The 15,888-nt window shown below is 43.7% G+C and overlaps 1 protein-coding gene across 3 annotated transcripts in view; it reads right to left on the bottom strand.

Annotated features, from left to right (window-relative positions):
- The window catches only part of GPC3 (glypican 3), a 662,823-nt gene that overhangs the window by 575,070 nt on the left and 71,865 nt on the right, over positions 1 to 15,888 (bottom strand). For all 3 annotated transcript variants that reach the window (XM_068250947.1, XM_068250949.1, XM_068250948.1), the window contains exon 2: positions 7,774 to 7,935. In XM_068250947.1, the coding sequence (XP_068107048.1) occupies positions 7,774 to 7,935 (162 nt within the window). The remainder of the gene's footprint in view (positions 1 to 7,773; positions 7,936 to 15,888) is intronic.

A 15,888-nucleotide genomic window follows, 5' to 3' on the forward strand; every position in this document is an offset into this window, starting at 1 on the left:
CGAACATTGTAGCAGATATGCCTGAGTGAAATTTTGCAAATGCCAGCCTATTTTCCCTTGGACCTTGCTGAGGAAAAGCACTTGCCAATAAGAAATTTAATTTACTGGAAAATAACATCTGGATGGAGTCTGCTCTCATCAAATTAGAGGGCACAGAGTATGTGTGTGTAAAATGAAAGATACACACACAAACATGCACTTACGGGGAACTCGGGTTTATAATGACATTTTATATGCATGCAATAAGTATTATGTGTGCAATGTGTACACATGATATGGTGAAATCTGCCTGACTAAACTTTCTTCAGGCAATACCAATTATACAGACAGTAGTAGCAGTAGAAAGGAAAGCCAGGTCCGGCACTGCAGTGCAAATTCAGGCATTTATTCCAGTAGTGACATTCAGTGCATGATACAAATTCAATGAGATGTTCATGTAAGGGGCACAAGTCCTACTAGCCATTAGGAGGGAGGGTGCTGGCAGTGGGTACTGGGCACAGAATGGTAGCCTGACGGCCGTTTTAAACGATTGTGCTTCTTCCGAAGCTGCCCTATCTACTTTGTGAGTGAAGGTTGCCACCTCCCACCAGAGAATTCTTCAGCCCCAATACACCTCCAATAACAGGAAGTGCCAACCTTTCTTCGCGCTTTCCTTTTTACAAGTTATATAGACACAAGATATCCCAAAATGATGTTATCTTGTTATGAAAACATGGAGTGACACACACACACACGTTCTCTAATGGCAAAGTGAGGCACTACCCAGTATTAGAATAATGTTCTAAGTAAATCGCTCAGTGAAGCTGTGTAAAATGTTCGAGGCACTATCTAGTTAAAGCGGAGTATGGCCAGTGAGAATGGAGGGTGCCAATAGGTCAGTCATAGATTTAGTCCAAATAAAATAATCAGACAGTACATCGCAAAAACAAAATATTTAGGCATGCTTAAAGAGAATCTGTACTCTGAAATTCTTACAATAAAAAGCATACCATTCTATTCATTATGTGCTCCTGGTCCCCTCTGTGCTGTTTCTGCCATTCTCTGCTGCAAACCTGGCTTGTAATTGCCAGTTTTAGGCAGTGTTTACAAACAAACTAACCAGCTTCTAATAGGCTCAGCTAAGCAGAGTGTGTTAGTCACACAGAGCCTGCAGGGGGTGTGTACAGCTTCTAGCTAATCACAAGCAGCCCTGCACATTCCAGTCTGACTGCCTCAGCCTGACTGTGCCGACTATAGAGAGAAGATTAGATCATATAACAGAGATAACACAGCTACTGTGCAATTAGGAAAAGCTGCAGTAAGCCAGACCACATTAGAAAAGGCATAGGAACTTATAGCATAGAAGAAATAAAGATAAACAATTTGTTACAGAGTCTCTTTAAATTGACAGCGAAGTGAAAAAAAAAACACTTGATATAATCAATTGTATGTTTAGTACGGATAATTAATAGAACATTAGTAGCAAAGAAAAGAGTCGATTTTATTTTCAGTTATATAGCTTTTTTTATAACATTGCATCATTCTATAATATTTGCAGTTTACAAACTACACTCTGTAGTACTTTAAACTATGAAACAGAGCAGTGCTAATGACCCTTTGAATTTCCCTACAGTAACATCTTATCTGAATTTGTCTTTCACTGTTTCTTTGATGTATAAGCTCTTCCAAAAACAGAGCTGTCTTTGACCCAAGTTGGGTCAGAGAGCTCAGAGAAGCTCTTTTGCATCGATAACAACTAATGTTTTTTCTGGCGTTATGATTATTTCAAGATTTAGGGTCTAAATGCATTTTTTTCACAAGCTTTTAGACCATACATGTCAAACTCCGGCCCGCAGGCCAAATTTGGCCCTTGGACCCATTAAATTGGGCCCTCAGGTGGTTTCCCCACTTTGCATTATGTTCGGCCCTCTCTAAACCACCAGGGAAGCTATATTGGAGGTGAAGCCCTAGAACACCAGGGAAGCCATATGGAGTAGGTAGGGGAAGCACTAAACACTAGGGAACTGTATAGGGGAGGGAAGACCAGTAGACACCAGGGAACTGCATAGAGGTTGGAAGGGGGCCATTAAACACCGTTGGACTTTATAAGGGAGGAAGGTTGCCAGTAGACATTGAGGTTGGCCTGTGACTAGGTCCCAGTGTACAACTTTGGCCCACTTTGTATCTGAGTTTGACACCCCTGTTTTAGACCCTAAAACAAGAAGAAGAAGAAAGGAAAAAAAAAACAAAAACAAAAAAAAAAAAAACATACCAGGCACAGGATTACATCTCTGAACTGCGGATTTCCAGCCATAGCCTGGCTCAGGATTATTGCTAAGGAGGTTAACTCGTCCTGCACTGGAAACAATATACCTGAGCTACTAATGTTCTATTACTTAGCTGTGCTACACATACAAATCATTATCTCATAAGTTGATTTTCACTTCAGATTCCCTTTAAACATTGTCTGAGCTCACTTGCTGAAGCATTGAAAATAATAAATGACTCCCAATTAACAACTGAATTAAGATATAGCATTATAGTATACTTTATAAGCTTGAGTCTGACCAATTCTGATATAGTAAACTTCTGCTATAATAAACTACTTTTCCAAGTTACTCAGAGTTTACTTACTTACTTACTAAAAAGGGATTCTACTGTATTTCCTTTTTCTTTTCCCTTTAAATATACCGTATTTCGCGGCGTATAAGACGCTCCGGCATATAAGACGCACCCAGGTTTAGAGGGCAAAAATCAGGGAAAAAAATAATCGAAACCTGGTCTGGAGCGTCTATATATCAGGAGCATCTTGTACATGTCCTCCCCCAAATGGTGTCCTCCTATGTTCCTCATGTGTCCCCATGTGTCCTCCTGTATGCCCCATGTCTCCCCCTGTATGCCCCATGTCTCCTCCCTGTGTCCTCTGGTTTGACCCCCTTGTCCTTCCATATCCTGGACTCCCCCGTGTCCTCCTGTTAGACCGCTGTGTCCTCCTGTCAGCCCCCTGTGTGTTCCTGTCAGCCCCCTGTGTGTTCCTGTCAGCCCCCTGTGTCCTTCTGGCAGCCCCCTGTGTCCTCCTGGCAGCCCCCTGTGTCCTCCTGGCAGCTCCTGGCAGCCCCCTGTGTCCTCCTGTCAGCCCCCTGTGTCCTCCTGACAGCCCCCTGTGTGTTCCTGTCAGCCCCCTGTGTGTTCCTGTCAGCCCCCTGTGTGTTCCTGTCAGCCCCCTGTGTGTTCCTGTCAGCCCCCTGTGTGTTCCTGTCAGCCCCCTGTGTCCTCCTGGCAGCCCCCTGTGTCCTCCTGGCAGCCCCCTGTGTCCTCCTGGCAGCCCCCTGCGTCCTCCTGGCAGCCCCCTGCGTCCTCCTGGCAGCCCCCTGTGTCCTCCTGGCAGCCCCTGTGTCCTCCTGGCAGCCCCCTGTGCCCGTTTGGCAGCCCCCGTGTCCCCGCTGTGCCTGGCTCGTGTCCCTGCCTGCGCGTCTCCTCCCTCCCCCTTGTGTCTCTGTGGCCCCCCCAGTGCAGCGGCGGCAGCAGCAGCTTACCTCCTCCATCTTGCCCGCGGCGAATCAAGACATCTGGCTTCTCCGTGCGGCTTCCTCTGTGTCGGGCATCTAATGACGCGTCATCAATGACGCGTCATTAGATGCCCGACACTAGAGGAAGCCGCACGGAGAAGCCGGATGTCTTCAATCGGCGCGGGCAAGATGGAGGAGGTAAGCTGTTGCCACTGCTCGCACGGGGGGGCCACAGAGACACAAGGGGGAGGGAGGAGACGCATCAGGGGGGAAGCCAGGCACAGCGGGGACAAAGGCAGGGAATTCCCGATGGCGGCGGGTCGGCGGTTCGTATCGGCGGCGTTCGTAAGTCGGGGATTCCCTGCCTTTGCCGTATAAGACGCAGGGACTTTTTCTCCCCACTTTTTGGGGAGAAAAAGTGCGTCTTATACGGCGCCAAATACGGTACATTTTGCTTGACTTCTGAAGCTTGTCAATCCTGCCATCCAAATGTGCTACCGCAAGCTAACTGAAAAATTATACCCATGCGCAAGAAAGAACTGGAGCTTAATTTTTTTTCTTACTAAGACAGCTATTTGTTCTCTGCAGTATGGCATTTAGAGGTTTCTGCCATGCAACAGGATTGCCACCAGAGTCGAGACAAGGTCGTCCAGCACGCAAGGCTGAGACACCAAAGTGCGCTCCTCCATCCCTCCCACCCCAGCAGTCACACTGATTGCTATTACAGTAAGAGGCCCCCCCCCTGGCCCCCAACACCTTAATCTCTAGTTATCTGGCTTGCAGCCACTGCCATGTATCCCCTTTTCTTATTTCTCTCTGCATCAAACACAATAGGGGAATGATAGGGCGCAGTGTAGGAGAGGGTGCACAGCTCACTCAGCTGAGGCTGGAGCCTCTCTCGCCTCTGCCTTGCCCCAGCCCTGAGTGCCATGTGGCGCCTTATAAACCACAAACACAAAAGGCTGAACCTGTAACTTCTAGTTGCTGTGACAGACGCATTCTATGAATTTCATTTCTGCTTTCAGCTTACTATTCTTTTTAAAAATACTAAGACAACAATAATTTTGCCCACTGCCTATCTTGAAATAATGAGTGTTTATGAAGCATACCAATGCATGCACAGCTTATACCTTTAGATTGTAAGCTTGCAAGGGCACAGCTCTCTCACCCTTTTGTGTCTTGGAATTTGTTATTCATTTTGTATCTTGCAATTTGTTATACATTTTATTCCTCGTGTTACATTAGTCACATTATTACAAATTCTGTATTTTGTACCAGTGTCTATATTTGGAGTATAAAATCAATAATAAATTGATTGATAAAATAATCATCAATAATAATACTGCTTGCTATACGGACATCAGTTCAGACGCAAGCATAGAAAAGTCTTTTAATTTCACTGATATTTATTTTAGGAATATATTTCTGGGATGTTGCTGATGCTGTGTACGTAGGTCTTTAATCAAAAATAAAATCATTGAGCAAAATGAAGTATGCCCCAAGATTATAAAAACAGAAAGGACAACCGAGAGCCAGTAGTATAGTTACATTAAGTTAGTATGGAAATAAGCTATTAAACAGGAGGGCTACTTATAAACTTGGTTGTTACACTGGCAAGCACAAGACAGGCAGATGGGAAATAGGAACCTGTCCCCAGTCAGGTATATGGAATCGAATCAGGTAATTTAGGCACCTGCTCCAGCAGGTGTCTAAGATGCCAATACAACATACCAGTGAACCAGTGATCAGTGAGTTGGTTGCCCTATTTATAGCCAAACAGCTAATAAATCAGCTAACAGGGTAAACTTAGACTTCCCGATTGGCTACTAATAGCTAGCTGAGTTTCGGTCATTTAGATGCAGGTGGGGAGGACGTAGGCATTAGAAGGGGAAGTTCGTGTTACGAACTAGGAGAAGTGTTTACAGTTTAGGGATGATCACCGGATGCAATCACGAGTAACCACAAGCGATTACTTGTGATTCAAACGAGGTTTAATTAGTGCAGGTGTGCTATTGGTCGCGTTGCAAGCCTCACTCCGCTGCACTTCCTCCTTCAAGCCAGAAGGAGGAAGTGCACCGGTGTGAGGCTTGCAACGCGACCAATAAAAGTACACATATGCTTGAAGAGATAAAAAAGTGAAAGATTGGCACATTAAATATCACAGGGATTCAGTGGAATGTAAAGAATTGGATATTCAGAACTACATTAAGCTGCCTATAGCTACGTTACGTATATACTATTCTATTAAGAGACATGGTGGAATTAATCAATCACTGACTTGACATTAGATACTGATTTGTGCTTTTATGCTGTATGTATGTGTGCCTGCAGAAGAGTGTGTGTGTGAGTGTGTGAGTGTGCGAGTGTGCGAGTGTGTGGGTGTGTGAGTGTGTGGGTGTGTGAGTGTGTGGGTGTGTGAGTGTGTGGGTGTATGAGTGTGTGAGTGTGTACACAATTGTATACCTGTGCACAGCACAATTGTGTCTGCTCTATGCTGATCCAAAACCCATTTCATGCTTTTCCCTCCCTCCTCAAACTGGCAAAGTATTCCATAACACACAAGAAAAGTTAAGATAATATCCAATCAGCCAATCAGATTTCCGTTTCAAAATAAGTGCAGCCAATCAAGGAAAAACAGTGGTTTGTATGAAACCAGCCTCCATTTTTTTTTTCTTGTAGAGCAGGTATTTATTTTGAAAGTTAAACAGCCTATTAGTGGTGTAACTACAATTCATGAGGCCCCCCCCCCCCCAGGGCCGGCTTGGAACTTTGTACCACCCAAGGCCCACTATCACCAGCCGCCCCTGACCAACAGCATCCAGGACCATTCAGATTCCAACTTCCAAGTCTTCCTTCATCCACAGTCAAATGCATGGGCACATCACGTGGTGGGAAGCCAGCCTCACACAGAGATTCATAATCCTGGATCGATAAAATGCCAGACCCGGCGCCCTCTGCTATATACAAGCTAAGTAGGGTGGCCACAGACTGAGTCTGGCTGCTACTGCTAAAGGCTAGTGTCTATCTATGCTTGTGCAAGGTGCAGAATTGGCTTGGCCAGCACCCAAGTCCTGACTGCTGTGAATGTTCGGCAGGTTAACTGCCAATAAAGCCTGCTGCCCACATCCCGCCCCTTGCATCCTGATGCCCTAGGCCATGGCCTAGGCGGCCTTGCCAGAAATCCGTCCATCCCCCCCCCCCTACCCCCCCCCCCCCCCAATGTTGACATCCCTTCCCTTGCCTCCCCTTGGTGCCCTTCACGGCCTTGGGCCCATCTCACAAGGGTCATAAAACAAGTTTGGCCATCATGATCTTCAAAGTATAGTCCCCTGTATCAGAGGAAGGAAAGGTTAGTAGTTGGGTCCTCCACAGCTCTGGGCCACCCTGCGATCGCAGAAACTGTTCCTCTCTATTTACGCCCCTGCAGCCTATACTATTTAGCCTATCCTCTCACTAGCCCCTACAGTCTCCAAAATGTTGATGGCAATTATTCCCCAACCCATGAGGTTTGAAAAAGGGTTTTTTTTACTGTAGAGTCTGTTGTCTCACATTACGTTTGTTGAGAATAAATAAAGCAGAATCCCTTTCCTATGCAAACATCTTTCTTTTCATGCAAGGCACAAACAGGCTGACGTTGAAAAGTAAGATTTCACTAATGAGTATTAAAACTAGCACTTTACTAGCATATATAAAAATAAAGGATATTTTGGTAAGGAGGAGGAGGTACGTGATAAATAATGTACTAAAAAATAAATAAAAGCGAACCTAGTAGTTTGCTCATTATTTCTGTGTTTGGGGCGAGCAGCAAACCCGAAGCAGATTTTACTCATTAAAAAGGGAAACAGAGGCATGTATCTCTGCATTCCCTTGGCACCGCTTTCTGTCCCAACTGGTTGTCCTCAATACCCCTCCCCCCCCCCCCAAAAAAAAAAAAAAATTTCAAATAGCTTGCCGGTATCCTGCAGGAAGAATGTGTGTCCTTTGTAGGAACTTCTCTGTCATAACTACATTGAACCTGCATTTCTCTAGGAGCACGTACCGTAATTGTATGTTCAGAATCCAGTAGTGCCTTGTCATTTCCCAGCAGCATCTAGTGCCAGTCTCTCTCTCTCGCTCACTCATTGTGTTCATAAGGCAGATGTCAGGGGTAAATCATGAGGTAAGCAAATTAGGAGATAGTAAGAGAGCAATTAAATTTAACCCAATTTTTGAGAAGATTTGAGTGAAATGAAAGGAATGATTTCATGGAATGGTAAAGGTCACATGTTCGCATAGGGGAATTTACCTTGGAATATGGCTGCATTCTGAATGATCAGGAACTTCAGCTTAGCGCTAGCAGTCTGGATAAGCTGCTCCATGTTCACACGGGATGCCACCTGATACCTCTCCTCCATCTTCTTGGAGCAGCAGGTTGTAGATTTTGTGGCACAGACTTGTAGGTCTGATCCTGCAAAACATCATCATAAGCACATGTCAAAAATGACTGCCAGAAAAGAGGGAGTTCCTTTCAGAATCTTCATGGAGAATTTATGAAATATCTGTAATAAAATGTAATTTATAATTTTCTTAAATACATTTGTCTGCACTGAAAAGCTTCCCCGCACTGAACATAGAACATTATTTCTTTATCTAGTCTATATAGCAACACAAAAAATAAAGGTCTGAAAGGAGCGAGGAGAGGGATCCATCTGTGGCAGCGTGCCTTGGCTTGCTATGAACGGGCGGTGGTGGAGGCATTGAGAGTGGTGTCCCGGGAACACTACTTGTTACATGCTTATTACTTCTTACGTTCTGTAAGTGCAATACTGCTGGCCTTTATACTTATTAAACTGTACTTTACTATTTTAATTCATTTTAGTCCTAGTGGTTGGATTATTGAGGTCTGTAACGGACCTCCCCCCCCTTCCTGTATGCAAAGCTGATTATTGAAGGAAATGCTGTGACCCGCCCTGAGCATTTATATATACCTCTTAGCGAAGAGGTTGACTGGGTGAGTGCGGGCTATTTGGGGGGGAGCCTTATACTCACTTGGTGATTGTAAATGGGGAGAGGAATCCACCTGGTGTATATTGTTGGTGAAGGAGATTCTTTGAGCCTTACAGTATTACGCTATGGAACTCTTTTTTTGTCTCTTAAAGTGTTAACGCAGTGGATTTGGATGAACAGATCTGGGGATCCCTGGAGGTTGTCTTCATCTAAAAAGGACTGTGAGATTATAGCGCGATTGTCTTATTATATTAAGGTTTTTTTATTGAATGAAGAGGGGGACTAAGCAGTTAATTTGGGCACTGGAGGCATCATAGTAATTTAGGCATGCCATAGCCTCCCATGTTAACAGCCGTGATTATCTGCTATTGTAGCCGCAGTTCGTATAGTGGGTGGTACCCAGCACCCATTATCTTATCACCCACCAGAGGCACCCAACTTATCACTTGTAACTGCTAATTGAGGACACTAACATCGGCAAATTTGGCGGCACCCAAACTACTGTGGCGCCTCTTACTCCTGCTATGTTTAGTATTTGTTTAGGCGTAGGTTTGGGGGGGGGGGGGGGTCTGTTTAGGTTAGGCATAAGTTGGGGGTTGAGTCTGTTAGGGTTAGTCATGGGTTGGGAAGCTTGGTTATGTTTAGAAATAAGTTGGGGGGCTAGTTAGGGTTAGGCATCAGTTGGGGGAGTTGCAGTGGCGTAGCAATAGGGAATGCAGAGGGGCTTACTACGGGTCCTTCCTCAACTGCAGTAATAGCTTTTCAATGGTGCTATGCTGGTAATGATTACTTCTATATAGGCTTTGAATAGAGGCAATCATTAAACGGTGGCTTACACCTCTCCCATTGTGGAATTCATTGGCAGATATTGTGGCGCCATATGAATGGTTATGTAAAGAATGTTTGGGGGGGGGGGGCAAATGTAAAACATGCACTGGGACCTGCAGCACCTTAGCTACGCCACTGAGGAGTTGGTTAGGGTTAGTCATATGTTGAGGTGATTAGTTAGGTTTATGTATCAGTTTAGGGGATCGATAAATGGAGAGTTCAAGTGAAAATTGGGTCTGGTTAGGCGATAGTAAAACATTGGTAAAAATGATAGATATTTAAGTATCATAATTAGATTCAGCTTATTAGTGGAATATTTGCAATGTTACCAGTATTCTACTAGCGGCAAAATTTCTGCTCCCAAATTAACATGGCACCCCTTTTGCATGTACACGATGGCCAGGAAACAAAATCTTGGCTGTCAGCTTTAGGTAAAATAAAGGGTGGGAAGAGAGGTAAATAATCAACCGAATTTTCCATTGCCCATTATACAAAAGTAGTTTCCACATTCCCCAGCTAGCAGCTATTCCACATAAAAAGCCTTGTTTGCGTGAAACAATGATGCTAAATAAACCAGTTTGCAGTTCCTAGATCTGTGGTAGGAAAAATGTTCATGATTTCTTTTTATACACAGAACGCTCTTCCCATGGGAAGATGCATTCTTCACCTCATGATGATTAAATTGCTTTCCAATCCTAATTGTTCCACCACTGAGACATTCATTGAAACACCCCCGACTTGCCAAGTACCTATATAAATAAATAAAACAGTAGGCCACAGTCTGCCTGTAGGTTCAAGATTGCAAACTCAGTATGATCACAAAAGGAATTAGATAAGCATCGTAAAAATGTGCCTCAAGTATTCTGTCACCATAGTAACATTACAAGTTCAAATAATCATTTAGATTGTTTAAAGGTGCAGTTCCGCACAGGCATCATAAAACACCCAGTTGTGGAGAATTACACCGTCTAATTGGCTTTGCTTAATAATTTAACATAATACTTGCCTGATTTCTTTCTACTTAATTAAAAGCCGATTTCTCTGGATGGTATTGTCACGGTTGAACATAAATATTGCAGAAGCCTATGCAGCTCTTGAAAAAATTACTCAGCACCAACTTTGGTTATCCATGCAGTAGTTCAAGTGTTTGTATTCAAGCCAAAGGCAATCCAATAGTTATTTCGACCTTGACCTTTCCCATGGGAAGCCATTATATAGAATGCTTATTTAAGTCAGAACTTCATGAAGTGTCATTTGACTAGGTACTACATACTACCTGAGCAGCTTGGCGTGACCTAGAACCACTAGGAAAGTACAGTGGACTAAAAGAGACCGAAAAGCCCTCCTACTAAAACGCTATGCTTAGGCCCCGTTTACACTTAATCAGTTGCTCTCAGTTATAACTGAAAGGACAACTGATTTTCAACGTAATGCCCATGTTTTCCTATGGCACGGTTCACACTTAACGCATTTTAACTGAAATATTTTTCAAAATGCACTGCTATGGAAAAGAAAAAAAACGCGTACCAACTAATTAAGTGTAAACTTAGTGTAATTCGCCTTCTTAAAACAGAAGGTATTTGCGATAATTCAGCTTTAAGTGAGCAACTGTGGGTTCCCACAATGCATCAGTACTGAATATGCAAATTATCTCTTTATGCCCTAAAGCCAGGCTTACATCTAGAACCACTGGTATATAGCAAGCCCATAGCCTATAAATTTTACAGAGCCATATAAACCCAACATACAGACAGCATGTTTCGGACTTTTGTTCCTCCTCAGTGCATGGCAGGACTTGCTATGGCTCTAGGTACTGAAATAGAATAACTTTACCTTACTTCACATTCCTTATTTATAGAACACCAATTCACTGTCCCTCATTTCCATACAGTCTAATGAATGGCTTACCTTTTTTAGTAATTTAGAATGCATGTGGTGCAAAAGTGTTTTTTTTACTACGGTATTTCTTAAACTTCTAGTTCCTGACTAGTCTTTCTGAAAGACTTTCACAGCAATAGGGATGTTCAATGAGATGCAAATAAATCTGAGTTGAAGCAGGATTGTGTACATTTTGTATGTAAACATATGCAGCTTGAAAATGGACCAATCAAGTCCCACCAAAGTTTAATTTAATTGTCCCTTTTTTTAAAAGGTTACCCGAGGTGAGAGGTATATGGAGGCTGCCATATTTATTTCCTTTCAAACAATACCAGTTGCCTTGCTGTCCTCCTAATCCGGTTTCTCTAAAACATTTAGCCATAGACCCTGAACAAGCATGCAGCAGATCAAGGACTCCGAGTCAGCTGACTCAGGTTTTACTGGATTAACCATATTGCTTGTTCCAGAGTTTTGACTCAGACACTACTTATGACAGAAGATCACCATGGCTGCCAGGCAATTGGCATTGTTTACAAGGAAATAAATATGGCAGCCTCCATATCCCTCTCACCCAGGGGCGTAACTAGACATCACTGGGCTCGCCTGCGAAACTTTGGCTGGGGCCCCCCGCAAAACTTTGGATGGGACCCCCCACCCCCCTCACTTTCTGCACAGGAAAACTTAGGACCAATGTGTTTTCCCTATGCAGATAAAAACACCTAGACTTAAAGCAAACGTCAGGCAATCTATGCTACCCCTAGATCTACTTACACTGGGCTTCCTCCAGATTCCAGCCCCTTGGTTGCAGCTCTGCTCCTAGTACATAAATACACTGTCACAGGAGCCCTAGTGGTCAGACCGCAAATTGCCTTCCACTCGGTTTCAGCACACCAATCATGCAAGCTGTGGTCGCACTCGGTGCACGGAAAACGACGGAACTTGGGCAGCAGCCCGACCAGAAGGGAGCCTGTGAGGTATGGCAATTACAACTTTACACACTATTTCAGGGTATAACTGCCACCACCTCTGTTTTCTGAGACAGAGGAACTCACTAACTGGTTATTTCTCGACCTGCAAATAAAAACGGTTAACACACTCTATTCTGTCCGGCTAATAACAATAGTATCGTCTCTTCAGAAGTCTGAGTTCAGTTCCTGTGTATGCTGAATAATAGGGTAGCGGAACAGTGAATGACTTTGGTAAAGTCTTTTATTCACGGGCAATATAAATAATTAATATATACAGACAATTATTAAAATCAACAATTACTGAAACAGTAATAGCCAATATGAAAAAAAAAGAAAGGGAGAAAAAATACTTAGTTTCATGGAAATATGTCCTTTTGTGGGAAGAATCATAAAGTCCTTGGTAAAGTCCTTTGTTTCAGCTTAATTTAAAATCCAAGCAAAATGGAAAATGTCCTTTGTTTCAGTTCAGACAAGATGGCCGCCAACCACATGGTCCCCTGGCTGGCAGCGTGTTCTCGTGAAGGTGGAATTTGGAGGACTGCGGGAGGAGTCCCTCACAACCACTTTTGAAGAATGCACATCTTTGGGTGGAGCCTCAAGTACAGCCCAGGAGTTGGACAGGGGCGGTGAGCTCCCTGGCTGGGTGCTCTATGCCCATCAAATATGACTTTTGTCATATCTCGGCTTCCGCTTTCCGCACACACATGACCATCACATATTTATATTTCTCAGACTATGCCAGTTCATATGATACCAAACTTGGGCATGTTTGCATGCCCGGTTAAAAAACAGTGGAATCCCCCGAGTTCTGGTTATGCCAGTGGCCCCAATTTAATATCAAAAATCTCACAAGATCCGGACCAGCAGAATGATATAACTTCCACATTTCTAACCTGAACGGTATTGCTTAAGCAGCCCATACACTCAGCCGATTTTCTGGCCGACCGATCGATCCCGATCGATCGATTGCAAATCGGTTGGCCAATCGACCGATCGACGGCCGATTTCGATCGATTTCGATGGATTTCCATCGAACTTGCAGGGTGGAAAATTTAGGTCGATCTGATGAGATTGCTTATCAGTTTGCATTGGCCTTAATGGAAATCTGATGGCAAAAAAATGCCATCAGATCGAATTTCAATAGATTTCAAACTGAAATCTATTGGAATTCTATCCTGGTAAAAAATGTTCTAAAAACGCATCAGATAGATCATCAGATGCATTTCTTATCTATCTGCTGCCAATCTGACGAGTGTATGGGCACCTTTAAACATGCTCAAAATCCTAAACTCCATGCTTTCTTATTCTGTCTATATGGCTCCGGCCAGTCTGTGGGAAGCAGTGCTTTGAATAGACTCACCATTTGGTGAGCCTATTGACGTCTATCTGAGGTAATGAAAAGTAAACACTAGCCTCCTGAACACAGGCCTGACCCAGGCTAATTAACACATCAAAAGACATCATGCATCTAAGTTAGGCAGAGGAGAAAAAAAACTTGCATTTTAAAAAACCAGGACTGTCAGTTCTGCTCGCTGCAATGACTGGCAAATCCGACCAAGACATCGGAAAGTCGACAGCGAATCTGCCAGATTCGCCGACGTTCCTTCCGGCTGTTCCGTGACAGCTGGGAGGAAGAGAAACTCCAGGTTGCTACAGGTAGCCCCTACACAACCAATCCAGATTCTATTGATCTGAATCGCAATCGATGCAGAGAATCGAGTGCGATCGCTTTTTCTTCACGGGCGGTTCCAGGACGCGTCTGTGGCCCCGCAACCGTCCGTGACATACACATACAGCCTTATTATTTTACTATATGAGAGCACATGCTATATGGAGGAACAACAATGGCATGCTGAACATAAGATATAGTATTAATTTGCTTTAACTTTGGCAAAACATTCAGAATGTCACTAATTGATACTGTTATTACGGGATCTTGGATTTCATTGAGACAACAAGCTCTCAATGAAGCAGCAAGAGTAAAACATAAATCTCCATTCTCCACTCCATTGTGTTGTAAAAGTAATTAGAGGCCATAAGGTCATTAGGCTGTGTGTGTAATAAGAATCTAGGAATCCTTTTGAAGTGATTGCTGAAAAGGGAAAGTCTACAACTTTTTTTTTTCAAAATGTGACTCCTTTGTTTTTTAGGTTGTACATGGAGTCATCAGAACTTAGCTGCAGTGTGAGACAGATGTTTTTTACGAACCCTAGGGAGCAGGGACAGTGTACAAATTCCAAAGTGTGTATGAGTCCGTATCTGTGTGGTGGACACATGAAGTCAATATAACAATGGTGCGAGAGCAGAACACGTTTTTTCACTCCATGCCCTTAGCTGTCAGTCTCTCAAACTGAAGCCTATGACAGCTGACCACAGGGATTGGCTTGCGGGGGGAGGGAGGGCGGTGTATAAATAGTTAAAAAAACAACAACACCTTTTTTATTAAACACACACCAAAAATAAACATACATCTGGGGGGCGATCAAACCCCACCAACAGAGAGCTCTGTTGGTGGGGAGAAAGGGGGGGGGGGAATCACTCATGTGCTGTGTCGTGTGGCCCTGCAGCTTGGCCTTAAAGCTGCAGTGGCCAATTTAATAAAAAATGGCCTGGTCTTTAGGGGGATTTAACACTGCGGTCCTCAAGTGGTTAAGCTGCATATAACGTACTTGCATGCAGAATTTACATAATCCTATATCAAGTCAGAATTTTTTGTATCTCCTTGATCATCCCTACACAGAACCAAAGGCGATACAGGTAGCTTCACAGGGCATAGAACAGAGCTGGTTCTCAATGAGAGAAATCTCTAATCTATGTTGACACATCTGGAAAAGACAAGACAACCCTACTTACCTTTTTTCCCCCAAATGATAAATGGTCATTTAAAAGGGTGCTCTTGCTGGTATTGGTCCCTATGCCTCTTAAAGGGAACCTAAACTGAGAAGGGTATGGATTTTTCCTATTAAAATAATACCAGTTGCCTGACTCCTGCTGATCCTGTGTCTCTTATACTTTTAGACACAGACCCAACTGAAGTCAGACTGGATTAGCTGCGTGCTTATTTCAGGTGTGAGACCCAGATACTACTGCAGCAAAGAGATCAGCAGTACTGCCAGGCAACTGATATTGTTTAAAAGGAAGCATCCATATCCCTCTCAGTTTAGGTTCCCTTTAAATAATTTAAAGTGTACCCGAGCCGAAGCGCGGGTACAAAATAAGAAACTTACCTAAAGAGAGGGAAGCATCAGTATCCTTTTGAGGCTTCCTTTGCTGGTCTGATGTTCCTTGTAGGTGAATATGGCCCCCCTGAAGATTAGCGATATGATACAAGAAGACAAGCTGCCCAGACCCGCTGTGGATGGGGACCACGCCCAGAAACTGGGTGATTCAGATCACCAAGTGAAGCCTTGATAGAATCCTCAGGCTTCTCTCTCTTCAGGGTAAGGTCTGATTTTGAACCCAAAAAAAAAATCTTATTACTATCATATCTTAATAGATGCCAGACTAACAATACCCACATTTTGGAAGTCACCCAACCTTTCTCTATTGCTGACTCTTTTGTAGAAATTAATAATATTGATCCTATGGAATTTCTTATCCAGGATTGGAATCTCTTAACAGACTCCTCAGGCCAGGTTTATCACTATAGCGATGCAGTGATCACACGGCAGGGGAGCCTGCCACTGCATCACCACAGGGTCATAACCATAGGCTCGCGCCCAGCTCAATAATGTACTCTC

The sequence above is a fragment of the Hyperolius riggenbachi genome, chromosome 8 (genome assembly GCF_040937935.1).
Source record: "Hyperolius riggenbachi isolate aHypRig1 chromosome 8, aHypRig1.pri, whole genome shotgun sequence".
In the NCBI taxonomy this organism is placed as follows: Eukaryota; Metazoa; Chordata; class Amphibia; order Anura; family Hyperoliidae; genus Hyperolius; species Hyperolius riggenbachi.